General features: G+C 46.1%; 1 protein-coding gene across 1 annotated transcript in view; it reads right to left on the bottom strand.

Moving 5' to 3' along the window:
- The window catches only part of LOC141114264 (centrosomal protein of 112 kDa-like), a gene marked incomplete at its 5' end in the record, with an annotated part of 269,004 nt that overhangs the window by 62,307 nt on the left and 185,519 nt on the right, over positions 1–21,178 (bottom strand). The window contains 3 exon segments of the mRNA XM_073607849.1: positions 10,057–10,239; positions 15,138–15,245; positions 18,664–18,799. Coding sequence (XP_073463950.1) covers positions 10,057–10,239; positions 15,138–15,245; positions 18,664–18,799 — 427 coding nt within the window.

The raw sequence follows: 21,178 nt of genomic DNA, 5'->3' as shown, positions 1-21,178 counted from the left end.
GGGGGGGGGGGGGGGGGGGAAGGGGGGGGGGGGGGGGTGGGGGGGGACGGGGGGGGGGGGGGGGGGGGGGGGGGGGAGGGGGGGGGGGGTAGGGAGGAGGGGGGGGGGGAAGGGAGGGGGGGGTGGAGTGGGAGGGAGGAGGGGGGGAGTGGTGGGGGGGGAGGGGGAGGGGGTGGGGGTGAGGGGGGGGGGAGGGGGGGGGGGGAGGGAGGGGGGGGGGGGGAGGGGGAGGGGAGGAGGGGGGAGTAGGAGGGGGGGGGGGGGGGGGGGGGGGGAAGGGAGGTGGGTGGGGGGGGGTGGGGGGTGGTGGGGGGGGGGGGGGGGGGGGGGGGGGGGGAGGTAGGGGGGGGGGGGGGGGGGAGTTGGTAGGGGGGGGGTGGGGAAGTGGAGAGGGGGGGGGTGGGGGGGAGGGGGTAGGGGGGGGGGGGGGGGGGGGGATAGGGATGAGGGGGGGGGGGGGGGGGGGGGAGGGGGGGGGGGGGGTGGGGTGCAGGGGGGGGGGGATAGGGAGGGGGGGGTCGAAGGGGGGGGGGGGGGGGGGGGGGGGGAGGGGGGGTGAGGGAGGGGGGGGGGGGGGGGGGGGGATGGGGAAGGGGGTGGGGGAGGTAGGGGGGGGGGGGGGGGGGGGAGTGGGGGGGGAGGCGTAGGGGGAAGGGGGTGGGGGGGGGGGGGGGGGGGGGGGGAGGGGAGAGGGGGTATGGGGGGGGTGGAGAGGATACACACGCGAGACAGATAAGCTGATGGCAAAAAGTGGAAGTGAAAAAGCAGCAACATAACATCATGTACATGTGTGAAAATATTGGTGAAGAACCCAGAGAAGAAGTTGTATAATTTAAAACAGCACTCCAAAATATGGAGCATCACGAGACCTAAAAAAGCTGAGTTAGACTTACCGGTATCTCCTTTTCTGAGAGTCTTCCAGGACAGCCATGAGACCTAGGGCTCCTCCTACCAGGACAGGAGACACGTTAACTCCCACCAGATAAAAAGGTGTCCTCCAGGCCCCATGTCAGTATTCTCGAGAACATCCCTGTAAAACATATGCATAATACACATAACTTCTAGACAAAACCGGGTGGGAATCCGCCTGTCCTGGAAGACTCTCAGAAAAGGATTTACCTGTAAGTCTCACTCAGCTTTTCTCTAAGCATCTTGCAGGACAGCCATGAGATGATGAGCCAGAACTTACCAGTCTAGGGAGGGACAGCTGCCTGTAGGACCTTATGACCAAACGCCTGCTCCTGAGCAGATAGGAGATCCAGGCAATAATGTTTAATGAAGGTCAAAAAACTGGATCATGTGGCAGCCCTGCAAAGTGAGGCTCCAGCCCTCTCAGCCCAAGACGCAGACAAGGCTCTTGTTGAGTGCGCAGTGACAAAAGGCAGAGGAACTTCCCTAATTTTGTAAGCTTCAGAAATAGCTTGCTTTATCCATCTAGCCAAGCTGGCTTTAGATGTGCTTTTTCCCTTGTGTGCTCCTGAAAGGTGACCTCAAGGTACACGAGAAGAATTCTTCTCACGTCTAAAAAGAAAAATTTTCTTTCTTGGTCGCCCTTTGGCGAACTACAAAAAGTTGGCAGTACAATGTCCTGGGATCTGTGGAATGTACTGGCCACTTTAGGCAGAAATCCTGGATCAGTTTTCAAAACAACCCGATCCTCAAAAATTGTGAGGAAAGGCTCCCTCACTGATAGGGCCTGTAACTCACTTACCCTACGAGCTTAGGTAATTGCCACAAGAAAATTTGTTTTTAAGGTAAGTAACTTAACTGAAATATCCTCTACGGTCTCAAAAAGGAATTCTACCAGAGTTTGAAGCACCAGGGATGGGTCCCAGGTTGGACAACTTCTAACCACTACTGGCCTGGACCTAGAAATTGATTTGAAGAAGTGGGATTTTCCAAGAGAGAAAACTGGAGAAAAACACTGATAGCTGCCACCTGTACCTTTAAAGTACTAACCCAAAGACCTTTGTCGACACCCTCTTGAAATCTTGAAAAAAATTCCAAAATTGAAGGAACATCACGAGTTAATCTTTGATTTTCAGATAACCATGAGTTAAATTTATTCCAAACCTTGGAATAAGTGGCTGTAGTGACTGGTTTTCTGCAATTTACCAGGGTCTTGACTACTTTGTCAGAGAACCCTTAGGCGCTTAGTATCTTTTCTTCAGATACCAGGCTGTCAGGCTTAAGGAAACCACCTGTGGGTGTGACACTGGACCCTGCGATAATAAGTCTTCTCTCTTCAGAAGACTCAGTGGAGGCTCTGAGACCAGAGTCTGTAACAGGGAAAACAATGGCTTCTTGGGCCAGAAAGGGGTTATTAGGAGAAGATACGTTTCTTCTAGAAAAAAACTTCCAGAGGACTTCCGGAATTAGCCTGATCGGCGGGAAGGCATAACAGAGGCCGAATGGCCACGGATTCGTCAGAGCATTGATCCCCAATAATTGATACGCTGGGTTCAGAGAAAAGAACTTCTCTGTCTTGCGACTGGTCTGATCTGCGAACAGGTCCACTTCGGGACATCCCCATCTGTTGGTGAGACCCGCAAAGATTTTGGGATGAAGGGACCAATTGTCTCGACATACCTGGTAGCGGCTGAGATAATCTGCCAGACAGTTTTGTGTCCCAATCAGGTGCACTGCTGTAATTAAGGCTAGATTCCCTTCTGCCCATGATAAAATCTCCTGGGCGATAGATTGAAGTATCCGGCTCCTCGTACCTCCCTGTTTGTTGAGGTAAGCAACCGTAGTGATAATGTCAGATAGAATCTGAAGATTGTGACCCTTGACTTCTGTCTGAAATGCCTGCAAGGCTCTCTGAACCGCTAGAAGTTCTCTCTGATTCGATGAAGCTCTTGCTTCCCTTGAGGACCATTCTCCCTGTGCCATTGTGTTGCTGAGGTGGGCTCCCCATTCCCAGGAACTCGCATCCGTTGTGATCCTCTGGGATATAGGAATGGACCATGGTAGACCTCGTTAGGTGCAGGTGCGTCCTCCACCACAAGCTTCTTTTTACCCTGGAGCGTAACAAGACCCTTGAATACAGAGAACTTGCGTCTCCGTCCCAGTTCCTTAGTAGAAACAGCTGTAATGGGCGTTGATGAAATCTTGCCCATGGCACTGCCGGAAAGCAAGAGGTCATCAGACCCACTGCTCTTGAAACCTCTCTCAGGGAGACCGACTGATTGGTCTGCAAGGCTGACATTGTTTGCATCATTCTTGAGACCTTCTCCTGCAGGAAAAAAACTTTTTGGTCTACTGAGCAATATTTTCCTGACAGCTTTCTGATGACAAATATACGGGAATAAAATCCCTTGCCCTGATCCGGGGAACCGGGATAAGGACCTTTTGATATAACAAGTCTCCAATTTGGAGACTCAGGGCCCTCGCTTTTACCCGATCTTGGGGAGGGAAGGTGACCAATAATCCCTTTGGTGGCTGGCAAGAAAATTCCAGCCTGTACCCATTGGTCACTAGGTTCAGGATGAATGGACTTGAGGTGACTGCTGCCCACTGTGGGAGAAAGACCCTCAATCCTTCTCCCACTGGGAGACACTAGTCACTGTGGCTTGGCGGGTTGTTGAGGAGGGTTAAACAAGGCGCCCTCTCTACCTGTGCCCTTGTGCCCTGTCCAATGTTTTTTGGGCCTATTGTCCCTTTCTCTAGGACCTTGCTGCCTACTTTGTCCATGAAATTTTTTTCTGGTTTTCCTGCTTTTTCTTATTCTCTGGAAAGGCCTTTTTTCTATCGGCTGTGCGTTCCAGTGCCTCTTGCAGACCTGGGCCAAAAAGATGATCGCCTATTAAGGGAAGACCGCATAGGCGCAACTTGGAAGCAGCTTCGCCTGACCAGGTTTTAAGCCATAGGCTGTCATTCTTACCGACTCTGTGGAAGAATCATCCAAAAACCCCACTGTACGAAAGAGGAGAGGGAAAGATTTCAGAATCTGCTCTCTAGAGGTAACTGCCAACAAATGTGTTTGTATTTGTGTCAACCATACTTCTAAATTTCTGGCTACACAAGTGGAGGCCGGAGCTGGTTTAGGATTCTCCTCTTTTATCCATCGGATCCCTAAGTATGCCCATATCTTCAAACACTAGGTCCGAGTTTTTTTAAACTTTTGAAAGAGGTGCGTCTAACTTAGGATTTTTGTTCCATGGCTGCGCTGTGTCCTCTTCAAATGGAAACCTTTTTTTTAGGTTACTGGAAAAGAAAGGTTTTCTCTCTGGATTTTCCCATTTCAGCTTAATAGTATTAAGAAAGGAACTATGCACGGGAAAAACTCTAGCCTTTTTCTTATGCAAACCTTTGTACATAAGGTCATGTTTAGACAATTGTACCTTCTCCTCTTCTATATCACGTGTCGTATAGATAGCCTTTAATAAGTCATCTTCCAATAACTTATACCGCGAGCCCCTTGCGGATTCTCTATCCCTGGGCCCTGTATCTGACCTCGATTCTTCCGGAGAAGAATGGGCAGATCCGGCTTCAGCCTCAGAGTCTGCACTCTGCTGTGGAGCGCTAGGACCGGCTGAAGTTCTAACTGGAGATGGACCCTCTGAGGGGACTTGAATCTTGTCAATTAGAGTTTTAAATGAGCTAAACATAGACGTAAGCTCATCTCTAACAGAAGTCAGCATTTTCTGACAGGAGACAACTGGGTCATCCTTAACTAGGCTGTCTATACAGGTGCGGCAAACTGCTTTGCTCCATGGGGAGCTCAATTTGTTTCCGCAAACCGCACATTTCCTTTTTGGTGGCTGCGCTTGGGCCTTGTCCTGCAAGAGAACAAATGACCACAATAAATTTTAGGCCACATACACTCCATAACACCCCGTGCAGGAGAAAAGGAAAATGTGCTCCCTTCACCTAGTCCCTACTGGTTACAAGGGGGAGAACACTCACAGGATGTGCAAGCAAGTAAAATTCACTTCAGGCTTACCTGTGAGGTGCTGGTGTTAGGGCCTGCTTCCACTTCCTGCCTGTGCAGGTATCACAGAGGAGTCCATCCCGCCCCTGTAGTGGTCTGCAGCCTCTGCTGGGTTTCACTGTTTTTAAAACCACCAGCCTCCCAGCGTCCCTGTTTGTGCCGTTTAGAGACCGGAACTAGCAACCGGAACACACCCCGGAAGTGACCCCGCTGGGTACTTCCTGTGGGCCAGCTTGGAACGTATGTTCCGCCCCTCCACGCGCGCGGCTTCCTCTCTTCCACTGCACACTCCAGCCAGGCTGTTTAGCAGGGAAGACAAGCCGACTGCCTCCATGCGGCTCGCGGGCAGACGAACACCGCAGTGCTGGCCTTCCCCATGCACTGAGAAGCAGGGACAGCATCCACAAACCTACTCCCCCGGTGGATGTGCCGCTCTGGAACCTAAGAAGAAGGTAGGAATACCACCCCATCGCCACAGAAGCCACGCTCATGAGACTTAGGGGAACTAGTTCCACGAAACATGTTACCCCCCGTCCGGAGGAAACACTAATACTGACATGGGGCCTGGAGGACCGCCCTTTTATCTGGTGGGGGTTAACGTGTTTTCCGTCCTGGTAGGAGGAGCCCTGGGTCTCATATCTGTCCTGGAAGACGCTTAGAGAAATAGTGTATTTAGAAGACAACGTTTCTTGACAAAGTGGGAGATGTATAGTTCCATAAATAATATTGGCAGAAGGTTCTTCAGACACTAGAGCTTCCACGGTGACCACAAGGAGATAATTATATCACATTCCCAACAGAGACAGCACATTCAATAATTTTGGTGAAGATATACTTGAAGAAAGTTCTTCAGAGACTGGAAAGTGTTTGGGTCCAGTGAAGCTAGCCAATAAAAGGTATCACTACAACCGTTCTGCATTGGTCCAGTGACGAAAGATACACAGAAAGTTCTTCAAAAAGGTCAAACTAACAGAAATACATAGAAAGTTCTTAAAAGATTAGACAGTCTTTAGTTCCACAAAAGAAAGAAAGTTTATAAAAGATGAAGGTCTATATATTTAGTGTTGCAAATGATTTGAATATTCTTGATGGAGTTCCATTGTGAAGATAATAGCAGAATGTTTTTAAGAGACCGTTGGGTTGGCATGTACAGTGTGCAGAGTAACCCAAGGTTCTTAGGAGATTGGAAGATTTATAAGTCTATTATAGATGTACAACAAAGGTTCTTGAGGTGCTGGAGGGCCACTAGACTTAACAATTCTTGATAGAATTTAGGGCCTACAATTCAATGCAGAGGTATCAACAGAAGAATACCGAAGGACTGGTATGCGATGTTCATAAAATACAATAAAGTTTCTTGAAAAATGTTTGACCCAACTGGTTGATTATAGATAACAATGGAAAATTTGTAGAGATTGTTGGAATTCTAGGATGAGTATAGGGGTACTAACTAATAAAAGGTGTCTGAATGACTAGTAGGCCTGAAAGTCCACTGCAGGCATGGTGACAGAACTGCTTAGGCCCGTAAGCGGGTTGCTGAAAAGATTTTATTTTCTCATAAGGCCCACAAAAAGAAATATACCTTATGGTAGTAAAGAAATATTCTTTTAAAGTAACACACATCAGCAACAAGTCCCATGCGTAACTGGATGTACATATTTTGGTTGAACTGGATGGACTTGTCTTCTTTTAACCAGACTAACTATGTAACTATATCCTAGATATACATATTGTACACTAGACTGGTCTATATGCCAGGGGTCTCCACACTTTCTACACAAAGGGCCAGTTTACTACCCTTTAGACCTTAGGGGGCCAGACTGTGGCCCATGGGAGTAGAACATGTAATATAGACATATAGAATAATGCCAAAATGATGGTGTCAGTGGGAGGAATAGTGCCTCATCATTGGTGTCAGTGGAGGACTAGTGTCTCATCATTGGTGTCAGTGGGAGGAATAGTGCCTCATCATTGGTGTCAGTGGAGGACTAGTGCCTCATCATTGGTGTCAGTGGGAGGAATAGTGCCCCATTATTAATGTCCGTGGAGGAATAGTGCCTCATCACTGCTTTCAGTGGAGGAATATTATTATTATTATTCACGATTTATATAGCGCCAACAGTTTACGCAGCGCTTTACAATGTAGAGGGGGGGGGGACAGCACAATTACAGTACAGTTCAATACAGAAGGTACAGGAGGGCCCGACTTGTAGAGCTTACATTCTAAAGGGAGGGGGTGGTGGTACAAAAGGTAATAGATGCAAGGAATGTTTTGATGGGGGTGGCTCAGGGACAGTTGTTAGGTGGGTGTGGGATAGGCTTCCCTGAATAAATGAGTTTTCAGGGATCTGCTAAAGGTGGACAGGGTAGGGGCTGATAGGATATACCGAGGCAGGGAATTCCAGTGGATGGGAGAGGCTCTGGAGAAGTCCTGAAGACGAGTATGAGAGGAAGTAACAAGGGAGCTAGAGAGCAGAAGGTCCTGGGAGGAGCGGAGGGGACGATTGGGGCAATATCTGCAGATGAGGTTGGTGATGTACCTGGGGGTGATATTGTGGATGGCCTTGTATGTTGTGGTTAGCATTTTGAATTTTATACGGTGGGGTAGGGAAAGCCAGTGAAGGGATTGGCAGAGAGGAGCAGCAGTCACGCATCCGTTAGTGAGGTGTATTAGTCTAGCAGCAGCATTCATAGTGTTTCATCATTGGTGTCAGTGGGAGGAATAGTGCCCCATCATTGGTGTCAGTGGGAGGAATAGTGCCTCATCATTGGTGTCAGTGGGAGGAATAGTGCCCCATCATTGGTGTCAGTGAGAGGAATAGTGTCCCATCATTGGTATCAGTGGGAGGAATAGTGTCCCATCATTGGTGTCAGTGGGAGGTATAGTGCCCCATCATTGGTATCAGTGGGAGGAATAGTGCCTCATCATTGGTGTCAGTGGGAGGAATAGTGCCCCATCATTGGTGTCAGTGGGAGGAATAGTGACTCAAAAGTGGGAGAAATAGTGTCCCAAAAGCCACATAAAGGCAAGCAAATATGGCCCCTGGGCTGCAGTTTGGAAACCACTGCTATAGACCAACATGGGACTATAAAATACATTTTCTGCTCTTAAAAAATCATAAATATTTAACCAGACCAGAGTTACTAATAAACCCCAAACCATCTTAAATATAACACAAAGGCACCCATACCAAACATACTGTACACATAACCAAGATCATCCAAATCTATAAGAATTTTTACGATTTCAAGCCAATTCATGCAATTTGGACACAGTTAGACAAGACTGTTGTAAAGTTGGTTGAAGAACCGAGTCTATAAAAATTACAAATGACCTAATTAAAAATGATATAAAATAAGCTACAGGTATAATATGTCAAAAGAACTACCAAATAAAAAATAAAATCATACCCAATAAAGATTATTAGAAGCCCATCCATGGCTAGTAATAAGGTCAGCCTCAGAGGTGACACCCAAATCTTTTGTCTCACGTTTGGATTTACAATCCACCCAGTTATGATAGGCTGCCATAAAACGTATTTTAAAATATCGACCAATACAAAAAACTGCCAAACTCGCTCTCCACTTGGCCGTAATTCTTTTCCCCAGAGTGTGTCTTCATTCCTACTAAAATCCATTGAAAATGTGGTAACCTCATTTACGGCCTTGTATGCTTGACATGCTCTATTGTTCAGGATCGTTCTTAGAAATCAATAAGTCAGATTAAATCATTAAAAAAAAAAAAAATACTGACCAAAATATATCTACGCTATAATACATGAGAATATACAGCTTTAGTCCCCAATGTTTTACACCATGGCATGAAATCCAATCTTGGTTCTGCCATTGGCCTTGGCCTTTGAAGCATTACAAGAAGACTTTACATGGAAGAGCCATCTTGTATCTAAGTCGGCACCATTTTGTCCTTCATCCACCTTGGCAAGCTTCAATCATGTTACGTATCACATTTCCAAATTTCAGCTTTATTACGTCTCTCCTAAATGTTGGGGACCTTGCTGTTCTCTAAACCTTTCTGTTGCAGAAGCCAGTCCACATTAGAAAACACAGGTATCGCTAATATGCCAAGAAAATGAATGGCAGACCTCACCACTTAACGGGAATGTGTTTTCAGATATCTAACCCATGTATAGTATCAATAAACATATATGTGATTGTGTATCAGACTTGTCATTAAAACAGACAATCCAAGAAAATCTCATTACTAACGATTTCTAAAAACACGGTCCTATGGTAACCGGGCGACCGGTGCAGACGCAGCAGGATACGGGCATGAGAAGCCGCACACATCACCATTTACAGGCAGAAATCTCTATTGGCGGATTTGCCCGGGCCTTGTTGAGAAGGTGCTGTGTGTTTGGAAGATAACATGGGGAGATATTTGGAGGGTTTTTGGAAGAGAAGTGGATATTGTCCTTGCTGACAGTGTGTGTTTGGTCTGCGCATCTGAAGCATCAAATGAGCCCACAGTTGGGGGTTATTCTGCAGAATGGCTTCCAACAGGGAGCGCACAGATGGATGCTGGGAGGGTAGCGGAGCAGGTGTGCTGCTTTCGATATGGCTATCGCATCATTTGAATGGGCGGCAGGTTGTGATAGATGTTCGGTTCGGGAGATGGAGACCCAGCGCGGGCGTCCATAGAGGTTCCTTCAACCCTCTGACTACCAGCAGGTAAAGCTGGAATGTGAAGTATCACAACTGAAACTGATGGCAGGGCCGGTAAGGCAGATGGTTTATTAAGCTTTGCATTACAAACCCCCCAACCCCCCCCCCCCCCCCCCCAAACACTAAGCCAATCTACTGGGGAAGAAAGGCAGGCCGAATATCAAGGCACCATGCAAGGCTTAATCCAGCTACCTGTGGTGTCGCACACAGCACGGGGGCGACTAGATAAACGTTGGCTGAGGAAGACGGCTTAAACGTCACCAGTGCAAGTGGCTGCTTATCAGGGACGCTGCCAATTAAAACTAAATAATTGGGGTAACTAATATTAACCTGCACCCAGACGGGGGGGAAAGCAATGGCGTTAATCTCCTGCCGAAGAGCAAGCGCCGGAGCCGTGGAGGCGAGTCAGCGGCACGGGACGCGTTGCATTCGGGGGTTACCTTAGCGTCTCTGTCTCTCCACGCCTGCATCTTCTTCTCGTGCTCGGAGACGGTATTCTGGAGCTGCCCGTCCAGCCGATCGATCTCCTGCTCATGGTCCTTCATGATACCCTCCTTCTCGGCACTGTGCTGCTGGAAGAGGTAAGTCTTCTCCTGTTCATGCTCAAGCTTCAGTTCCACAATCTGATTGGACAATGGAATGTACAGTGCATTACTGGAATATCCCTGTCACCATGACAACACATGCAGACCCCAGTTTCTGCCCCCACCCACCTATTCCAGACACCACCTTGTGGCACGACTTTTGAAAAATTGATGCCACATGTATGACATACACACACACATGGAAAAGGTCATCAGAACTCATGGAGAAACGTCCTACGTCACACACACACACACATATACACAACTCAAAGCCGTCTGGGTTTTCCTTCCCATCCCGAACCCGCAAAGAGAACAAAAACCACGCAGGAACTCCCAAAACTAGGCGACGGCTTAGGGCAAAAAAATAACGGCAGCCGACCCGACCCCCCAATTTTCACCCCATATAAAAATATTGCCGTGACACAGCCGAGACGACAAACGGTTAACGCTCCCGGTTTGGTTGTGAAATCGGCCCATGAGGGTTTTGAAATGGGTGTAAAAAATCGCTTAATGCACGGTTTGTAATCTGTCCTGTGGCAGATTAATGAGTCCAAGCCCGGGACAAAGTACAGTTGTCATTTTTTTTTATCTTCAAAAGATAATTAAGAAAAGAAAGGCCTATTATGTCCTTGTCAGCTACTGTATAGTGCCACGGAGGGGAGAACGTGTTCCTAGCGGGGCACCTGCTGTGCTCATGGCTGCACCATGGCTTCTGAGAAAGCCTTCTATTCTCAGGATCTTTTCCCAGTCGCCGTCATGCTGGATGCTGTGACCTCCGCCAGTCGCAGCTTCTCCCAGCTGGGTGTGAATGGGGGGGGGGGGGGGGGGTAGGGGGGACGAGATGAAGGCCCAGACTGCTTTCTCTTTGATATTAATCCTCCCAGACTGGCGATAAAGGCACCCTACCTGGCCTGTTCTGTACAAGCATCCAGGCAGCCTTTGAAGTGGAGTCTGCAGGAAGCCGGCCTCCCCGCCATCCGCAGGCCTCACAGCTGCTGCTCCCAGTCACTAGCGTTTCTCTTCAGTTTTGGTGGATTTTATAAAGAGATGAAGAGGGAGAAAAAAAAAAAAAAAAGGAAGGCGGCCGATTATCAACACCATATCTCTTCTCAACGTCCAGCGTGAGAATCCGAACGACTCTTCCAAACTTGATCCTGTTTGCGAGACCAGAAAGCCTCCCGGACCGTATGGCACAGCTGCCTCGTCCCTTTCTGCAGGTGTCTATGCGGCTGAGATGGTGGGGACGGAGGGAAAGGGACCCGATTCCACAATGTTTGCAATGGGCTGCGCGCCGCATCAGTCTGAATTCAAACGTTTTAAGGGGGGGAAAAAAAAAAAGAGGCGTATACACCGGAGGAATGATATGGAAATTATACCGGCGCTGCGATTTACTATTCGCTACGACTTGTGTTATGTTGATAGGGGGGTGGGGGGTGAACAAGGGGACAGGTGGCTGAGTCCGGGGCTTGGCCTCCTTATATCATCACTTTATATCCTAACGGGCTCGGCCACAAGGTACGTACATGACAGACCCCTGCATCAAATTATATACCTGAAAAATATATTTTTTATATACCGAAAAAGACACCCAGATATAAATGATGTGCTGTATATGATACAATGTTGTGAAGGGTTCAAATGACCCAACGTGGAGATGTCGGACAGTCAGAGTTTCTTCTATCTCTTGGGGACTCTACTGGTAAGATCCCATGTGGAGTTATATGCCCATATGAGCTGTGCCCATTATGAAGGGTTCCCACCATCCCTGTTTTGAGTTCCTAGGTCTGTACACCTGCTTTGCCCATTATGAAGGGTTCCCACCATCCCTTTGCTTAGTTCCCGGGTCTGTACATCTGCTGGGTCCATTATGAGGGGTTCCCACCATCCCTGTGCTGAGTTCCTGGGTCTGTACATCTGCTTTGCCCATTATGAAGGGTTCCCACCATCCCTGTGCTGAGTTCCCGGGTCTGTACATCTGCTTTGCCCATTATGAAGGGTTCCCACCATCCCTGTGCTGAGTAACCGGGTCTGTACATCTGCTTTGCCCATTATGAAGGGTTCCCACCATCCCTTTGCTGAGTTCCCGGGTCTGTACATCTGCTTTGCCCATTATGAAGGGTTCCCACCATCCCTTTGCTAGTTCCCGGGTCTGTGCACTTGCTGTGCCCATTATGAGGGGTTCCCACCATCTTTTCATTGAGTACCCAGGTCTGTACACCTGCTGTGCCTATTATGCGGGGTTCCCACCATCCCCGTGCTGAGTTCCTGGGTCTGTACACCCGCTGTGCCCATTATGAGGGGTTCCCACCATCCCCGTGCTGAGTTCCTGGGTCTGTACACCTGCTGTACCCATTTTGAGGGGTTCCCACCACCCCAGTGCTGAGTTACCGGGTCTGCACACCTGTTGTGCCCATTATGAGGGGTTCCCAACACCCTTGGACTGAGTTCCTGGGTCTGTACACCTGCTGTGCTCATTATGATGAACTGTACATCTGCTGTGCCCATTATCCCCACTGGATTTTTATTAATTACAGAGAATGCAACAAGAGGAGCTATACCACCCCAAGGTGATCAGGAAAAGAGTCAGGAACTATGGAAGCAAAATTATACTGATGGGTGTTCAAGAAATCTAAGGTGCCAACCTGTTGACTCATCCCATTAGACTCCACCTATAACTCAACTAAGCACAGTGGAATGGCTCTTTATAGATTACCTCTATGTTAAAAGGCCAGATAAAATTTTAAAACCAGAACCTGCTGAAACAATGAAATTACACAACACCCAGAAAATGGTGGTATATTCTCCACCCCTTCCCTCCACAGAGAGAACATTATTAGAGCAGAATAGGGGAACCATTCATTGCATCATGGCAACCTGTTCTGTTTTTCTTGGTTTAGACCTTCTTAGGCGGGACATAATGAAAAAGCGTGGCCATGTCAAGTGGGCAGAGCTTCTTTGAGATTGCTTTTTTATGGAAAGTCTGGATCCTAACACTCTAAAACAAAGAAATATCTTTTGTGAATTCCTGCCACCCTCTTTCCATGGTGGGAAGTGGGGGAAGTCTTTTCATGGTGGAAAGTCTCCTCATGGTGGGAAGTGGGGAAAGTCTCTCCATGGTGGGACGTGGGGAAAGTCTCTCCATGGTGGGACGTGGGGAAAGTCTCTTCATGGTGGGACGTGGGGAAAGTCTCTCCATGGTGGGACGTGGGGAAAGTCTCTCCATGGTGGGACGCGGGGAAAGTCTCTCCATAGTGGAAAGTCTCTCCATGGTGGGAATTGGGAGATGTCATTCCATTGTGGGAAGTAGGAGACATCTCTACATGGTGGGAAGTCTCTCCATGTTGGGGAGAGGGGGAAGTCTCTCCGTGGTGGAAAGTGGGAGAAGTCTCTCAATGGTGGGAAGTGGGAAAAGACTCTCCATGGTGGGACGTGGGAGAAGTCTTTCCATGGTGGGAAGTGGGAGAAGTCTCTCCATGGTGGGAAGTGGGAGAAGTCTCTCCATGGTGGGAAGTGGGAGAAGTCTGTCCATGGTGGGAAGTGGGAGAAGTTTCTCCATGGTGGGAAGTCGCTCCATGGTGGGAGGTGGGGGAAGTCGCTCCATGGTGGGAGGTGGGGGAAGTCTCTCCATGGTGGGAAGTGGGGGAAATCTCTCCATGGTGGGAAGTGGGAGAAATCTCTCCATGGTGGGAAGTGGGGGAAATCTCTCCATGGTGGGAAGTGCGGGAAGTCTCTCCAGGGTGGGAAGTGGGGGAAGTCTCTCCATGATGAGAAGGGAAGTCTTTTCATGATGGGAAGTGGGGGAAAGGTCTCTCCATGGTTGGAAGTGGGGGAAGTCTCTCCATGGTGGAAAGTGGGAGAAGGCGTGGGATTCATTTTGCAAGTTTTTTTCTTACTTGCTTTGCCAATCTGTTCAATTTTTTACAGATCACATTGACATCACAACTTTCCTCATCTGCGGGAAACACGGGCAAAGTTTAGGACAATCTGGAGCCAAAGGAAAGGCCTGGCCCGGAAGCAGAGGGCAGACTGTAGGACGAGGATGTGGTGTGTAGAGCTCGGCTATGCACACAGCGTTAACATTGTTCCCGCATTTGGAGGAGACTTTACGGCCTCAGCTGGGGTTATACAAACAAAACCACTGCAGCAGATTTATAAAAGGACAACAGGCCGCTGGCTGTGCGGAGCTGTGTGGTCCAGTGACACCACGCTGTGTGCGGGACACGGTTTTTGTAACCGCTCGCTTTAAAAGAGAGAAAAACAAATGACATCAGAAGATTCCCAAATGCACTGAAGTTGAGGAGGAGACTTAAGGACAGGAAGAGCCATCACGTGTTCCAATATGGAGGCCGGCACGGCCTTTACATGAGTTTTGTCTGCAGAGAGGACACAAGAGTCTACTCAATCAGCCACACAAGAAACAAAATGAAGCATCCTATCAGAATTATGGGTTTCAACACTTGCTCTTTTCTCTTGGGTTAGCCTGTCTAAAATAAACAGTATATCGGTTGCTCTGGAATATTTTTGAATATTTGTGAATATCCTCTGAATATTTTTGGGAAGCTAGATGATAATGAATCTGTTGACTTTACTGCTTTATTAGTCCAACTGATTTATGTTTAAATTTATGTTTTGCTTTCTTTTTTTATACTTGTTATGAAAACTTTCAAATAAAATCTGGATTAAAAAAAGAATGATGGGTTTCACGTCAGAAAAGAAAAAAGGTTTGTGCTGCCCAGAAAAAGGACCCTCTCCCCATGCTTCCAGTGCAGCATGGGAAAATGAATGAGAAGATTGGATTGGCTGCTGGAAGAAACAAAATGATGCTTTCCATTACAAAATGATTTGTGAGATCTTGCATAAAATAAGTTCACTGGACAGGAGGTCATAAGACAGTAATTAGCCAATCAAGGACCCCAAACGCCTGGCATAGGTCGTACCTGCTGCTCGTATCTCTGCTTGACTTCTTCCAACTGCCGGATGAACTCTTTATTCTGCTTCTCTCTGAGAGATTTAGAACGGCTCAAGTCCGCCTCCACTTTTTCCATCTACAATGAACACAAATGAAGGCAAATTGAGATATAAGGCAGCTTCTAAAGAGATCACTCTTTCATCCCAAATAACCAATTGGATGTCTTTGTTCATCAGCCTGAGTTACTGATACCTCCTAGTCACTGTACCCTACTGCACTCACCAATGGGAAATTCAATAAGACAAAAAATTGGGTCATTCATGCCTCCACCATTTTGTCTGACATGGTTCCCTTAACACAAATCCACCCTCCGTCTTATGATAGAGAATGTACAAAAACTATAGTGGCCTGAGGTTCACCCAAGGCAGGCTGTCCCATCATGCACCCCTCTGTCACATGAACCCATACATTCTCTGTGACCCCTGGTTACTTCCCAGTCTGCAATGCCCACCAGATGACCTAAGGAACGCATTACAAGTACATAATTTCCACCACTCAGGTCATACAAAGTGATAAAAAAAACTTTTTAATTCAACAGGGAATTCTGTCTAATCCATTCAACAATTGATTGATCAGCACCCTTCAATGACTATGCTTTACAGCTGATGGTATGACCTCCTCCTCTTTGATGTCATTGTGTCGGGCATAATGACATTGTGTTGACCCCTAATGGGACTGGGGTGTGGGGGGGGGGTCTGATAATCACTTTTTGATCTTTTTTATTTTTCAGAAATTGGAGTCAGATCAAAATTTTCACGGAAATCACAATACAAAATAAGTGTAAAGCATAGTAGAAAGATTTGCTTCCATCAAAGCTGATTGGAGGACCCAACCTTTGCCACCCATAGCAGAACTGCTCTAAAGCAATCAATTCAGTGTTCATACAATACATGGGACTTTTCTACTGGTTTTTAAGATTTAAAAAAAAAAAATTTCAGATTCTTAGCCTTGGATTGTGGAATATCATTTTGAGAGTTCATTAGGTCCCTACTGTTAAACAAAGTGTGCCCTGGACTGATAAAATTAGAGGGATTAAGAGGGAGTACGTAATTCAAACAATCGTTCCAGGTGGCAGAGACCAAACCCACATCTGGAGCAATCATACTAACCACCTTTCATGAGACCTCCAATTCTACCAGCCAGTGGCGTCGCTAGGGGGTGGCTTTTGGGGCTATAACCCTGAATCTGGGGCCAATAGCACCAAGTCTCTGCAGGGGTCCCCAAGGGGAGGGGACGCTCTCTGGGGATCCTGATGTAAAGAGGAGGCTCTCTGGGGACTCTGATGTAAGGGGGGGCTCTCTGAGGAGCCTGATGTAAGGGGGGCTCTCTGGGGACCCTGATGTAAGTGGGGGGCTCTCTGGGGATATATATATATATATATATATATATATATATATATATATATATATATATACACACACACACACGTATATTACTGTATACTATGTGTATGCCCGCCCAAGCGTATGACTTTCTTTACTACGCTACTAGGGGCTGTAGCCCCAGATCTTTTGTAGACCTAGCAACGCCCCTGCTACCAGCAGTGACGGGATAAGGTGTGGGCAGAAGGGGCGGCTACCCTGGGCTCAGCGTGTATTGTAGAGATGGGGATGCCATAAGTTCCTTCTACTATAAGGCTGACAGTAGTAGTGACAGCGGCATCGCTACTTCTGTCAGCCCAGTGCTGGAAGCAGCATGGAAAGGAGGATAGAGCCAGGAGGAGGTGCGGGCTGTGCTCTCCCTCCTCCTCATAAGTTCACACATAATGAAAATTGCTTCTTTGCCCTGGGCACTGGATCATCTTGTTCGGCACGGTGTACCAGTCCACTGCACACTTTGTTAGTAGTAACAAGGCCTTTTGAAGACTCAAAACCTGTTGGAATTTCATGATCTGACAGTCTGAATAAAATTTACTCGGGACTTTATACATTCTGCTTTTGGCTCTTTCATCCTTGAATGCCCAGTTTGTACTCAATCGGAGAGCCAACCTTCAACCACCACTCCCGGACCAACTGCCTAAGGAGAATCATTCCCTCTACACTGCTATAAGAGTTCCAGCACCCCAAACCTTTCTTCTACTTCCCGTGGTTTGGAATTGCATTTGCCTCTTGGGGAAATTGTACCCCTTTTTGTCACTAGAAGAAAAAAAAAAGAGATCTCCTCAACTTTAATTAAAAAAAAAATTCAGTTTTACAGGTGTTGAGCTTTAACCACCTCAAGACCGGACACTTTCCCCCACTTCTGCCCAGGCCATTTTTCATCTTTCAGCAATTACTCAGTCATGCAACACTGTACCCAAAAAACCATTTTTTTATTTTTTTATTTTTTTTTTTTAGACAGACAGAGCTTTGTTTTGGTGGTATTTAATCACCATTGGATTTTTTTATTTTTTGTTATATAAGCAAAAAAAAAACCTGGAAAAAAACATGGTAGGAAGTGGGGGAAATCTTTCCATGGTGGGAAGTCTCCCCATGATGGGAAGTGGGGAAAGACTCTCCATGGTGGGACGTAGGGAAAGTCTATCCATGGTGGGAAGTGGGAGAAGTCTTTCCATTGTGGGAAGTAGGAGACATCTCTACGGAAAAACACGTTTTTCTTAGTTTCTGTTGTAAAATTTTGCAAATAAATATTATTTCTCCATAAATTTATCCCAAACTATATTCTGCTACATATCTCAGATAAAAATAACCCAAATCAGTGTATATTATTTAGTCTGTGTGAACATTATGGAGTCCTCAAACTATGTGATATATATCTGAAAATTGATCAATCCTGATGTACTGACAACCTTTGAGGCCCTGAAATGTCAGGACAGTACAAATACCCCCCCCCCCCCCCAAATGACTTTTTGGAAAGTAGACAGTCCAAGATATTTAGTAAGAGGCATGTTGAGATTTTTGACATTGTAATTCTTATGTCACAATTGTTTGAAAAATGAATAAATTAAATAAAAATGTGTTTTTTGTTTTACAAAGTTGTCAATTAATAATACATTTCTAACACACATTATAGGTATTCTTAGAATTACACCCCAAAACACATTCTGCTACTCCTCCTGAGTATGGGGATACCACATGCGTGAGACTTTCTCATAGCCTGGCCACATAGAGGGGCCCAAAATCCAAGGAGCACCTTCAGGCTTTCTAGGGGCATAAATTACACATCTAATTTCCTAACTACCTATCACATTTTTGGAACCCCTGAAGCACTAGGACAGTGGAAACACCCACAAAATTACCACATTTTGGAAAGCAAACACACCAAGGTACTTTTAGGAGGTATGGCAAGTCTTTTGAAGACCTCACTTTATTGCCACAAGTTTTTGGAAAACGCAGAAAGAAAATAAAAATAGAATTTACAGACAAGTATAAAAAGGCAAAATTGGATATCCCCCTAACATGACCACACCCACCTTGGCTATGTGCACAGCCCTCAGCTGGGTCAGATTAGCCAGGGGTACCTTGTAGAAATAATGTCAACTCCCCGGCACTTACCTGCTCCTTCATCTCAGCATACACCTTCTCTGTGTTCAGCTCCACCTGGTGTTTCAGTTCTTGGAGGGCTCCATCTGCCTGTTGGGCCTGGATGGCCTGCATCTCTGTCATGCGTGCCATCTGCTCCTCCTTCTCCCTGGAAAAAAGATACAACGCATATTGATCAGCTTATAAAAGAGTCAATGCATTCAAAAGTAATTTCATTTATCAATGGATTCTGCCAGGCTGAGTCATCCCACCACTTTCTTAGTGAGATCTCCTCACCATAATCCTTGTTCCTACCTACCCAGGGTGTTCCCATTCCTTATTCTTACTAAATTCCAGGTACTAAAAATGAAAGACAGGAAAGGGAAGTCAGAGCCACTTGTAATGCCATGGTAGGTGCGCAGACCTGAGAACTCTGGACATTCATAATGGGGATCTGAGGTATTTTCATGAATTTACTTTTTCCGGAGACCAATAACCAACAAGGAGCGAAGCTTTGAACATCCAAAAGGTCACATTTGTTGTATTCTAATAGGGGCTGATATTTCCTGCACATACGTTTATCTGTGATTGGTGGGGCATAAAAAGGACTCTCAGCATCTACAGGTCACACAACCAGCAGAGTGGTTTGAGAGGTCAGCCTGCCAGGCACACCCGCTGGACTTGTAGAGAGGAGTGATGCAAGTGATCGACCAACACAGGCTAACCAAACATGGCCAAAAAAAGACACCACTCATATAGACGGTGTCACAGTGGGGGAGACCTACTAAGAAATCTAACCACGAGCTTGACCAGATCCTTACATAAACATTCTCACCTTACCTTGGTCCTCACTTTACCTTGATCCTTATCCTAACTTTGGTCACCTTGATATATATATATATATATATATATATATATATATATATATATATATATATTTAAAAATTGAATTATCCTGTTGTACTGACTGGCTTACGCATTTCATAAGGCCCTAAGATGCCAGGACAGTACAAATATCTCCCAAATGACCCCTTTTTGGAAAGTAGACAGTCCAAAATATCTAGTAAGAGGCATAGTGAGTTTTTTGAAGTTGTAATTTTTTTGTCACAATTTTTCGGAAAACAATGAAGAAATTAAACATTGTTTTTTTAAGAACATATTCTGCTATGCCTCCCGAGTACAGAAATACTACATGTGTGAGACTTTTTTACACCCTAGATGCATAAAGGGGCCCAAAATCTAAGGAGCACCTTTGGGTTTTTAAGCCGCATAAATTTACGCATCCAATTTCCTGACTACCTAACACATTTTTGGAGGCCCTGGAGCACCAGGACAGTTGAAACACCCACAAAATAACACCATTTGTAAAGCAAACAGAATTTCCTAAAAGGCATAGTGAGTCTTTTGAAAATGTAATTTTTTTGCCACAAGTCTTTGGAAAATTCAAGAAAGAAAATAATTTTTTTTTTTTTTACACAGTGTTGACTATTAATAAGATATTTCTCCCACACAGCATAAGCATACTTAGAATTATGCCCCAAAATACATTCTACTACTCCTCTCATGTAGGGCGATAGCACACGTATGAGACTTTTTCAGAGCCTAGCAATATAGAGGGACCCAAAATACAAGTAGCACCTTCAGGCGTTCTAGAGGAATAAATTACGGGTCTAATTTCTTGACTACCTATCACATTTTTGGAGAACCTGGAGCACCAGGACAGTGGAAACAGCCTCAAAATTTCCACATTTTGGAAAGCAAACACCCCAGGGTATTTTTTAAGAGGCATGATGAGTCATTTAAAGACTTTATTTTTTTGCCACAAGTTTTTGGAAAATGCTGAATTTAAATGAAAATTATTTTTTTTTACACAAAGTTATCAATTTAATAAGATATTTCTCACACACAGCATGGGCATACTTAGAATTATACTCCAAAACACATCCTACTACTTACAAAAACACAAAAACATTCTACTACATACTTCTGAGTATGTTGATACCACGTGTGAGACCTTTTTACTGTCTGGGCTAATTATATACCGGATATTGTATCTTGTGTATCACAAAAATCAACCAACCTACAGTAATGATTGTGTTCCGTCAGATTAGGCAACCCGTCAGATTTCCTAACGGAAGTGACGTTCTGTCACGGCCATCTTGGTACACCTCGCAGTTAGCCACATTAAACCTACAGTCTGAAGTCGCCAAGGGGACATCTTTTTAAACCCATGGAAGTCTTGCATTTTACACTTATTTTTACCACTAAACTGAGCTTAAATCGTGACATACAGTATTTAGAAGTCCGTAACACTGTTTTAATGTTCAATTTTAAAAGCAGTGGCAAGCCTGCTGATCTCACGTTTGCTGATCTGACGGAACACTGCTGCTTTTTTGAAATTCAACATCAAAACAGTGTCAGAGACTTATAAATACTGTACTTCACTATATAAGCTCAGTTTATTGGTAAAAATTAAGTGTGAAATGCAAGACTTCGGTGAGTGTAAAAAGATGTCCGCTTGACGACTTCAGACTGCAGGCTTAGTGTG

This window comes from Aquarana catesbeiana, linkage group LG12, assembly GCF_042186555.1.
Source record: "Aquarana catesbeiana isolate 2022-GZ linkage group LG12, ASM4218655v1, whole genome shotgun sequence".
NCBI lineage: Eukaryota > Metazoa > Chordata > Amphibia > Anura > Ranidae > Aquarana > Aquarana catesbeiana.
The sequence above is the reverse complement of the archived record's forward strand: the minus strand, read 5'-3'. Positions and strand labels throughout refer to the sequence as shown.